At 44.0% G+C, this 11,172-nt stretch overlaps 1 protein-coding gene across 1 annotated transcript in view; it reads left to right on the forward strand.

Annotated features, from left to right (window-relative positions):
* The window catches only part of LOC118847961 (cytochrome P450 4B1), a 31,951-nt gene extending 24,915 nt beyond the window's left edge, over nt 1-7,036 (forward strand). The window contains exons 9-12 of the mRNA XM_036756664.1: nt 1,816-1,949; nt 4,465-4,529; nt 5,624-5,706; nt 6,868-7,036. Coding sequence (XP_036612559.1) covers nt 1,816-1,949; nt 4,465-4,529; nt 5,624-5,706; nt 6,868-7,036 — 451 coding nt within the window. The remainder of the gene's footprint in view (nt 1-1,815; nt 1,950-4,464; nt 4,530-5,623; nt 5,707-6,867) is intronic.
* Nucleotides 7,037-11,172: the final 4,136 nt, after the last annotated feature.

Raw genomic sequence — 11,172 nt, forward strand, 5'->3', positions numbered from 1 at the left:
ATGTCTAATAGAATGCAGGATGATGGTTAGGTCTAACCATCTTGAATTAGTCCCCCTGGACACCTAATTAGACCCTCTAACCTAATTCTATATCCATCAAGCTGGTCCTGATCCTGCCCAGGGCCAGAATGAGGGACCATCAGAAGAAAGTCCTCAACTTGAACAGGAAGGAGGTGTATCCCATCCTCTGGAAAGCCAGCAATGATCTATCTTGGGCTTGGGGCACTCAAGTTCAAGGAAATTAAGAGCAAATAATGAGGGTGTTGCCCTGGGGAAAGACTGCCCAGGAATCCTGGACACTGTCCTGGCCTGGGGTCAGAGGTCAAGTTACTTGTCATGTGACCTTAGCCCCTTTGGGCCTCCATTTTCCCATCTGTAAAATGAGGGTTTTTAACTAGGTGCCCCTGTCTAGGCTTTTCCCTCCAGCTCTGACATTCTGAGATTCAATGGACCAGTCTCCTTCTCTTCCTCCTGATTCCATCTCCCTTCACCCTCATCCCACTGTAGCCTGGAGAAGGGCTTAGGCACAAGGCTCCTAAATTTACAGTTGGATGGAAACTTAAAAGCCACCTCATTTCATAGATTAGGAAACTGAGACCCAGAGAGGAGTGACTTGCCCAAGGTCACACAGGTATGGGTAGTAAATCACAGGCCACATCGGAACCCTAATCCCTATGAATCCAAAGTCATTCCTTCTTTCTCCGCACTGGTGCAGAGCTTGGAAAAGACTCAAAGGATGGACTGGAATGTTTGCTTCCCCAGTAGTTGATTTAAGCTACTGAGAAGGCCCTGAAGCTTTGCCTTTGAACTTTCCGGGACTCTTTCCTTATCTTCTCCTGGAGTCTCAAACTTGGACTGACTTGTTCTCTCAAGGCACTTTAGACATCCCTCCCTCCCTCCTCATCTACATTAGACTGTCATTTCCTTAAGGTAACCGGTTTTCAGGCTGCGACAACTCTAGAGATCATCTACTTTAACCCCTTCACTTTACAAATGAGCAAACTGTGGCCCAGAGAAGGCTACAGACTTGACCAAGATCAAGAAGCATTTTTTTTTTCCAATTTCATGTGCTTGACTTTTAAATCCAGCCCAGCCAGGCTGGAAGGCAGGAACTGTATCACGTCAATTTTGTGTTTGCAGGTAGAGCCTGTATATAAGTGCTTTGCAAATGTTTGTGGAATTTGAAATATGAAAGTCCAATCAGCCCTCTGTAGCAATTAGCCAGGCTCTCCCAGTCTCTTTTGAATCCCCAGCTCTGGGGGAGGCAGGTATAGGGGAGACATCACCTATGCTCAGGCAGCCCTAGGGCTGGGTTGACAAGGGTCATCAGGGATGGGATAGTGTGTGACCAGGCACTGATCTGGATGGGTCAGGAACTCATAGACTGGAAGCTGGGATGGTCAGAGAAGGCATCCAGCAAGAGGCTTCAGGCTGGGTCTTGGAGAATGGGCAGGACATATAGAAGCAGAGAGAAGGTGGAGGCACTATGGGTGGATTATTGACCTGAGCAAAAACACAGAAGTCAGACTTAGCCTGCTGTGTGCCCAGGAGGCCTGGGACACCGTAGGGGCTGACGGAGAGGGGTGGGAGGAATGATAGAGATAGAGTCAGGGCAGAATTAACTGGGAAGGATCCCAGCCTGAGCACCTGGGAAACATTCCCCCACTTCCTCATTCCTGCCTTGACTCCCCAAGGAAGCTAGTACATGGAACTATGGGGAGCAAGAAGGAGCTATGTGGGTAAGGGTGGGAGATTCTCCACAGGGCCTGTTGTCCTTTCTGGGCCCTCTTGACAGGGGAACCATGTACTTCACAGGGAAGATCTGGCGAAAATGACCTATCTCACTCTGTGCATCAAAGAGAGCTTCCGCCTCTATCCCACCGTGCCCCAGGTGTACCGCCAGCTCAGCAAGCCTGTTGCCTTCGTAGATGGGAGATCACTGCCTGCAGGTAGGCTGAGGGTGACCCAGATCCTAGGGATCATAGCCTATACTAGTATAACGGAAACAATGCTGGATTCATCACCAGAAGGTCTAGGTTCAAATCCAGCCTCAGGCACTTACTAGTTGTATGACCCTAACCAAGTAACCTGACTTCTCCATGACTCACTTTCCTCATCTCTGAAATGGGGATGCATATCCCTCTCAAGGTTGCTGTGAAGATAAAATGAGATAATGTCGATAAAGAACTTTGCAAACCTTAAAGTGCTAGTGATTATCATTAATAATATATTATTAACATATTTTAATTATTTACTATATTTATTGTTTATCATATTAATTGTTATATATAAATTATTTAATTAATTATGCATAGATTACTATATTTATAATTAATATAATATATTATTAGTGATTATTATTATTTGATGTTAATACTATAACAATAAAACACAGAGAAATTATTTAACTACATTCTATCATTTGTAAGAAGGATCACAGTTAGTCACCTTTAACTGCCACCACAACTCCTGACTTCTCAGTTCCAGAAGCCAATTCCTATCACTCAATTTTCTCAGGATGCCTATTAAAATTTCTTCTCAAAACCTGTCTTTATGTTTCTTTACACCATGAGTTAAGTCAGTTTTCTTAGTCCTTTTCCTCTATCCACCCTTCAGCTATCATGTTACAGTTTTTCCTGAATAACAAAGTCTCAGTCCTTTCACAGATACCTATAGAATGACTCCACACCCAAAGATTCCATAGAATCTTAAAGATATAGTAACAAGCTTTTTTTTCTTGTATATGTATCCCCCGGGCTTAGCATAGTGCCTGGTATCTAGTAAGTCCTTCATAAATGCTTGATAATTTGACTTGGCTTAATTCTCTATTACTTCCAGGATCAAATATAAAGTCCTCTATTTGGAATGTAAAGCTATTCATAACTCTAGCTCGAAGCCTATCTTTCTCAAGAAGCTTTTCCCGATCCTACTCCCCCCCTCTGCCAGTGCTTCCCCTTGATCTTACCTTCTACTTATCCTGACTTTGCATCTGGGTCTCCCACTGCATGCTGAGCCATCTCCAGTTGTCCTGATCTATATCTGGCCGCTGGGTCCAGATGGCTCTGGAGGAGAAAGTGAGGCTGGTGACTTTGCACCCCCTCTCTCACTTAAAACCAATTCACTTGCATGTCATGGTGTCACCTCTCTGATGTCATGGTCTTCGTCAAGAAAGAAGGTCAAATGATAACAACAACATTTATCCTATATGCACGTGATTGTTTAAGAGCCTGTGAGGTCATTGAGGAAATCTATTGTGTTTTTGCCTTTCTTTGTATCCCCAGCACTTAGCACAGTGCCTGGCATATAGTAAGGGCTTAATAATAAATGTTTGTGGACTGACTGACTGATTGAATATAGTGTCTGTGGCAAAGACTGTCGAAGCTGGTGTTTCCTGTTTCTGATTCCCTCTGGCTCATTCCCTGTAGCTTGGACAGGTCACAGTCTCTGGGCTTCAGTTTCCTCTGCCATAAAAGGGGCCAGTGACTTCTGCCCTACCTCCCTCACAGTCCTATGTGATAACAGGATTTTACAGTAGCCCACAATCCAAAGAGCACTTATTAAATACTTACTGTATGCCAGGCACTATACTGTGTTCTAGGGGTAGAAAGACAAGATGGAAGTCAGCCCCTGCCTTCAAGCAGCTTATGTTTTACTGAGGAAAACAACAGGCACAGAAATAAAATATATTAGAAGGAAGATGGAGGCATGAGAGAGCACTAATACCTGGGGGTGAGGGTGAGGGGTGATCAGTAGTACTAGAGCTGCATTTTTAAAGAATGCAAGAATTCCAAGAGGTTCCTCCTGAAGAAGGCATTGCATCCCAGACCTGGGGAATGGCTTGTACAAGTGTGGGTGGGGGCAGAACAGTGACTACTCCAGTTTGGCTAAACCTAGAATATATGAAGGGGAGCAGAATGACACAAAACTGGGAGAGGCGGGAGGCAGATTGTGGAAAGCCTCGAATGCCAGGCCACAGATTTCACAACTGGGAGCCACTGAAAGGTTTTGAGCAGGGGAGTAGCATGACCTTACTGATGTCAACAGCAATGGGGAAGATGGATGGGAAGGGGAGAAATTAGAAGTAAGGAGACAATTAGGAGGCAATAGTCTAGAAGAAACAATAGGGCTGGGAGTGGCTATGTGAGTGGAGAGGAGGGGATGGATGCCGGAAATATTGTAGAAGTAGAACCAACAAGACTTGATGACTTCTAAGCCTGAGGTTGGGGAGTAGGGAGGGGAGAGCTCCAAGGGATAGTGCTGGTATTTCAAGCCTGGGAGATGGGAAGATGAATGATGGCTCCCTCCAGAGAAAGGAGGAGCATAAATGGCATGGGAAGCTAGACGGCAAGGCTATAGTACTCAGGGAAGGGTTGGGGTAGGGTGGCCTGCTAAATGGCAGATACGTGGGAGGGCTATTACCAAGATTATTGGCACTGATCTTCTGCTTCTCTCATTGTTCTATAGGAAGCCTGATTTCTTTGCACATTTATGCTCTCCACAGGAACCCCACTGTATGGACTGACCCCGAGGTACCTCTGTTTCCTGTGTCCCTAAGGGGAGGTTCCACATAGACAGGGGTGGCTGTTCCCAGGGAAGATGTTTGTCTCTGGACAAGGAAGAGGAAGAGGGTAGAAGATGGGGGGAAGGAGAAGGATTGGAGGAGGATGCCATTTCCCAAGGCCACTCCAGGGATGCAGGGGGAGAGGGAAGAGACCGAGAGGCAGTGAGGCCAGGAAAAGGAAAATACACTTTTTCTTTGCTCCTGAATAGGATACTCCTGCTGACTTCCCAGTCTCTGTCTGTGGCATTGCCATTCACCCAATCTCTGTGTGGTTATCCCTTACACTTTCCCAAACCTCACTACTCAGAGACTTTAGAAGTGACTTACTAAGATCTAAATAAAATTTAAATATCTACACAATTCCCTTGACCTACCAATTTAGTAATCTTGAAAAGAAAGGGAGGAGGAGGAGGAAGAAGAGGAGGAAGAGGAAGAGAAGAAAGAGGATGAGGATGACAAAGAGGAAGAGGAAGAAAGAAAGAAAAGAAGAAAGGGGAAGGAGAAAGAAAGAAAGAAAGAGAAAGAAAGAAAGAAAGAAAGAAAGAAAGAAAGAAAGAAAGAAAGAAAGAAAGAAAGAAAGAAAGGAAGGAAGGAAGGGGCAGATCTTGCTGAAGTCAAGTTGTTCTTTGTGATCATTGCTTCCTTTTCTAGACATTGAACAACCATCCCTTTGATAGAAGAATCTAGAATTAATCAGATACAGAAGTCAAACTCGCTACTAACTACAGTTTGTGGATTCTTCTGTCTTTCTTTTTCTGAAAGTGAACATACCATCTGCCCTCCTTCAATGGGTGTAATACGTGTCCTCCTCTCCAAGATCTGTCAGACGTCACTGGCAGTGAAGAAGTCAGCCAACACTTCTGCCTCCTCTTTCTATTGTCTCTCTATCCCCTCTCCCCCTAAAACAATACTCTGCATAAAGTAGGTGCTCAGTAAGTAGGTGTTGAAGCCCACAAGGAGGCCACACTCCAGAGTCGGAGCTGGGTTTCAGTCTTTCCTCTACTGTTCCCTGTACTGGAATGCCAAAGAGATGTCTAAGCCAAGCCCCCTCTTCTGTTGCAGGTATTTGACCCCCAGCGTTTCACTCCCGAGAATTCCTCAGGACGCCATCCCTTTGCCTTCATGCCCTTCTCAGCTGGGCCCAGGTCAGTGATGACCCTTAGTATGCTGGAAGTGGGAAATTACAGGAAATCCCAGCTGTAGGAAGGAACAATCATTTATTAAGCACCTACTATGTGCTGTTCGAAGCACTTTACAAATGTTTGATCCTCAAAACAACCTTATAAGGTAGATGCTATTTACAGTTGAGGAAAATGAGAGAGACAAAGGTTAAGTGAATTGTCTCTGGGTTCTATACTCTGTTCACTACACCACCCAGTTGGATTAGCCCATCTATGTCCCCTTCAAAGCGCCTCTGTTTCCTTCCCTCAGAAGTGCAGGGTGGGGAGGAGTCAGCTTTGCAATCAGTCTGCTTCCCATCCTTACGCAGGTGAAGACATGTCAGAGAAGGAGAATAAGGTTAGATTGTAGGAACATTTGGAGGAATGGAGTTTGGTGTGCTGGGCCAGGCCTGGCAAGTCAAATCAAGTCAACCAGCATTTATCAAGACCTTGCTTTGTTCCAGGCACTGTACTCAGGCTAAGCACTAGACAAGAGCCTGACATCTAGTAGGTTTTAAATAAATACCACTTGACTTGACTACTCAGGCAGTGTATTCTGACCTAGGTAGGTACAGTAAAATCAGGAAGCCCTGAGTTCAAATCCAGCCTCACATACTTACTAGCTGTGTGACCTTGGGTAAGTCATTTGATCTCTGCCTCAGTTTGCTCATCTATAAAATGAAAATAATAATAGCTCCTACCTCACAGGGTTGGTGGGAGGCTGTGATGAGATGATACTTATAAAGGACTGTGCAAACCTTAAAGTGTTCTATCTGTGCTAACTTCTATTATTATTACTACCTTGGGGTCCCCAGTCGCTGATTTCTATGAGAATCACCATATATTTCTTGTTTCTGTTGGCATGTTGTCTCGCCCATTAGACTGAGAGATTCCTGAGGGCAAGTGCCATCTTTGACCTCTTTGTATCTCCAGCACTTGGCATAGCCCTTGGCACACAGTAGGCACTTAATACTTACTTATTCAGTGGCTGACGGACTGCATTCATGTTTGTGTGTGTGTGAAGTGTTTTGCCAGCTTCGATCAGTTACCTGTGTCTCTCATGAAGCCAGGATCTGCAGGCATGAGCTTGTTCCTGCCTCTCTGGACCTGGGACTGAGTTCATTTTTCTTTTGACTCTGATTATAGAAACTGCATTGGGCAGCAGTTTGCCATGATAGAGATGAAGGTGGTCACAGCCCTCTGCCTACTACACTTTGAATTCTCTACAGACCCCACTCAGCCACCCATCAAGCAGCTACAGCTGGTTCTGCGTTCTAAGAATGGCATTCACCTCAACCTGAAGAGACTGACCTAGTGATGGGGACTGGAACTCCTTCTTGGACCTCCAAGAGGAAATTTGGGGCAGTTGGCTGGGGAAGCATAGGCAGGGTTCCTGCCCACCCATCCCTACCCCATAGGAACTTACCAGAACAGAAACAAAGACATGGGAATTCAAGGGAACATATGTTGGGTACATGTGTGCACTAATGAAAGGGTTAGAGGTCATTTAGAGCACAGGGTGTCTTAGGGAAGGAAATAGAGAAATAGTGGGGAGCTTTGGGGTCTTTACGGATATATACTAGCTAGATCTATGCATATTATATTTTTCCAATTTTTAACATTTTTATTTAAAATTTTGAAATCCAAATTCTATTCCTCCTTCTCTCCCTCCCTGAGATGATAAGCAATCAGATGTAGGTTATACATGTACAATTATGTAAAACATTTCCGTATTAGTCATTTTGTGCAAGAAGACACAAATAAAAGAAAAAAATGAAAGAAAGAAATTGAAAAATAGCATGCTTCAGTCTGTATTCAGTCAATATCAGTTCTTTCTCCAGAGGGGGATAGCATGCTTCATCATGAGTCCCTTGGGATTGTCTTGGATCATTGTATTGCTGAGAATAGTTAAGTCATTAACAGTTCTTCATCAAACAATATTTCTGCAACTGTGTACAAAGTTCTCCTGGTTCTGCTCACTTCACTCTGCATCTGTTCATGTAAGTCCTTCCAGGTTTTTCTGAAATCATCCTGTTTGTCTTTTCTTATAGCACAATAATGTTCCATTACAATTGTGTACCACAGCTTGTTTAGCCATTCCCCAATTGATGGGCAACCCTTTGATTTCCAAATCTTAGCCACCACAAAAAGAACTGCTATAAATATTTTTGTACAAAGAGATCTTTTCTTTTTGGGGGGATGTCCTTGGGATACAGACCTAGCAGTGGTATTGATGGATCAAAGGGTATGCACAATTTTATAGCATACATATGTGGTGTATATGTGTGTATATACATACATATATCTATATATACATGTATTTTATATATATATATATGTATACTACATTTAGGCATATACACATACTATACACATGTGAATGTATTGATATATAATATCCACATGTTACCTGGCATTCAATTCACTGTCCATTCCTCGTTAATCACTTCGTGTATTTAGGACCCTCTGCTCAGCATTAGGAAGCCAACAATTATGCCCTCAAGGAATTTGCATTCTACTGGGGAGGAATGGCATGTGCTCAACCTGTATATGGAAGCGAGCAGGGATAGGGGAAGAGAGGAGAGAATAAGGCCAAGAGCTCTAGGAGCGAAATATTCCATTTTCAACTGGGAGATCAGAGAAGGCTTTCTGGAGGAGGTGATACCTGAAGCTAAGCCTTGAAGGAAGAAACACTCATATATATGTTGTACAAAGCCTGGAATGCCTGATTTATCCATCACTGTGAGGAGACTTTCCAAATGCATTCCATTGTTCCCTGCCTTTATTTTCCAATATTTAAATGCTCCTAGGAGCTACAGCTCCATCTCTGGGGCCACTTTCTTCCCTCACAGAGATCTTAATCCTTCCTACCCCTATTGCCATCCCCATCACTCAGAAGATATGGCCCAAAACTTAATCCAATGAAGCCACCATGGGGCTGGCTCACAGGAACAGCACTTGGCTGGTCCTTGGAGAGCAGACACACTGTCCATCTTTGGAGGTGTATTTAAGTACATCTAGTTTGGGAGAATTCACCAGAGCTCATGGCCTTCCCTTCTATGGTGGGAAGAGGCATTGGCAAAAGACATTAGAGAAATGGGTATTAATAGAGATGAGTAAAATACAAGAAAGTGGGTGATAGGGACATGAGGAAAAAGTGCTCTGAAACAACGGAGGAAAGGAGGACCACTTTCAGTTGAAGGGATCAAGGAAGGCATTAGGAAGAGGGGCCTTCAAAGAAAAGGTATTCTGTGTATTCTGTACTTACCACACACACACACACACACACACACACAAGAGCACACTCACAGTGACACTCCATGGTTGCACTTTCATCAAAAGTCTTTCCAAATACATTACACTGACTTGATAAACTGTGCAACTGCTCTGTGACTGATCGGCCTGTGACCTCATCACTATGAACATTTCTTCCGTTGATGTAGATCAGAGGTAAGCCATGCTATACCATCTCCCATCATTTTATAAGTGAATTTACCCAACAAGCTGGAGGCCCACCTCTGGTCCTCAGAATACATTATGGATGTCAGTGCGCCACGCTGTCCGTTCATTTGCTATCCCTCCCTCTTGGAACAGGATTGTCCTGACTCCTTTTCCAGACACGAATGCCCTCCCTGATGTCATTTGCTCCATATTCTATGGCTGTCAATATGTGACAACCCTCTCACTACTGCCACGTATATCTTCACTGCCCATTGGGTCCCCTTGGATGTAATTTTGGTGAATTTATGGCATTCCATGGATCATAACCATGAAGCATATTGGTGGGAGAAGATGGACTCTGCTGCTAGGAGTCAGCTTTGGGTTGTGGGATTGCTGTTCAATTTCCCAAAGGTGATCCAGCCTGTCCTCTCTCTCCTTTAAGCCCAAGTCTCTCTCAGGGGTGATCCATTTGCTATAAATGGACTGGTGGGCTCATTCAGGGGCCTTTCTACCTCACTGTATTCTTCATCCACTTGATGTTTTCCATATAGACTACCCCTTTTGAGTGTCTATGAAACAAATTTCAATGCAATCAGCACCTTTAAAAAGGACCATCTGGAGGGTGTTAACAAGGGGTGGAGAATTCCTCTTCCATTTGGATGCCATTCATTTCAGTGAAAAACAATTCAGTGAGCACACATTTTTGTTTGAAACTGATAGTCAGAGGATCATCAAATAATGTTTTCTCTGAAGTTTTTATCTATCCAAGATGCTAGTATGATGGTAACATATGCAAGGGAGGAGCCTTATTGGAGAACCTTTAAGATAGTGTTTTGCTAATTTAGTACAATTGATTGCTATACTTAATTTACAATGATCACAGAGGGTCCTTGGAGTCTTTGTACCTCCTAGCCAAGCCTCTGACTGTAAGACAGGGTTATCATGTGCTGAATAGCTTCTGATGCCTCTTCATGGCGTGGAACAGATTGTACCCAGAGGGTTAACTCATCCTTCAGTCATCTTTTCAGTTGTCTCCAAGTCTTGGTGACCCCATTTGGGGTTTTCTTGGCAAAGATGCCAGAGTGATTTGCCATTTCCTTCTCCAGCTCATTTTAGAGATGAGGAAAGTAATGCAAACAGGGCTAAGTGACTTGCCCAGGGTCACACAGATAGTAAGTGTCTGAGGCCAGATTTGAACTCAGGAAGATGACTATAAACTCTGTGAGGTCAAGGCTTCTGCTATCTGACTAGACTTGCTGTTTGAGCAAAGGCCCTATGTGGTGGAATGAACTGAATATATTTGAATTAAAGGAAATGAGATTGAATTGAATTGGATAATTCAGTTGTTAAAAAGGACCAGAAGGTATCTGTCCAAACCTGATGTCCATGTTGTCTTTCCTGCATTTATTTTGGGGGCAGGGAAAATACAGAATCTCAGTAGGATTCAAAAGCATATTCTCTTCTTCCTCCTGCCCTTACCCCTAGACTTCGTCCTGGCTAACTCAGCCTATCCTGGCCTTAGAGCTTAGTTGGTCATGGCAGATGCCAAGGTCATCCACTCCATCCCAGACCATTGCTGGTCATCTTGACTTTTCTCTTGGCTCTGGATGTTGATGACTCTGGAAGAGAGAGTGAGGTTGATGACTTTATACAACTCTGCCTATTTATTTTTCTAAAAAGTAAGCCTTCCCAAATGCACTTCAGAAAGTGCTCCATAGAGTCAATGGGGTGTAATAACAACATTTGACAGAGTAACAGCTGCTTTAACTTGAATGTGTAAATACTCTTGGTGCTTGGATATATTCCTATAGTGCAGGGGTGGGGAACCTGGAGCCTCCAGGCCACATATGGCCCTCCAGGCCCTCAAGTGTGGCCCTTTGACTGAATCCAAACTTAACTGTGAGGACCTAGAGAGGCACATTGGCATAACCATCTTGGGAAAAAGTGCAAATGCTTGAGCCAAAGATGAAGTATGGTAGAGCCTGCTTTCTTCCCTCGAGGAAGAAACGG

This window comes from Trichosurus vulpecula, chromosome 4, assembly GCF_011100635.1.
Source record: "Trichosurus vulpecula isolate mTriVul1 chromosome 4, mTriVul1.pri, whole genome shotgun sequence".
Lineage (NCBI taxonomy): Eukaryota > Metazoa > Chordata > Mammalia > Diprotodontia > Phalangeridae > Trichosurus > Trichosurus vulpecula.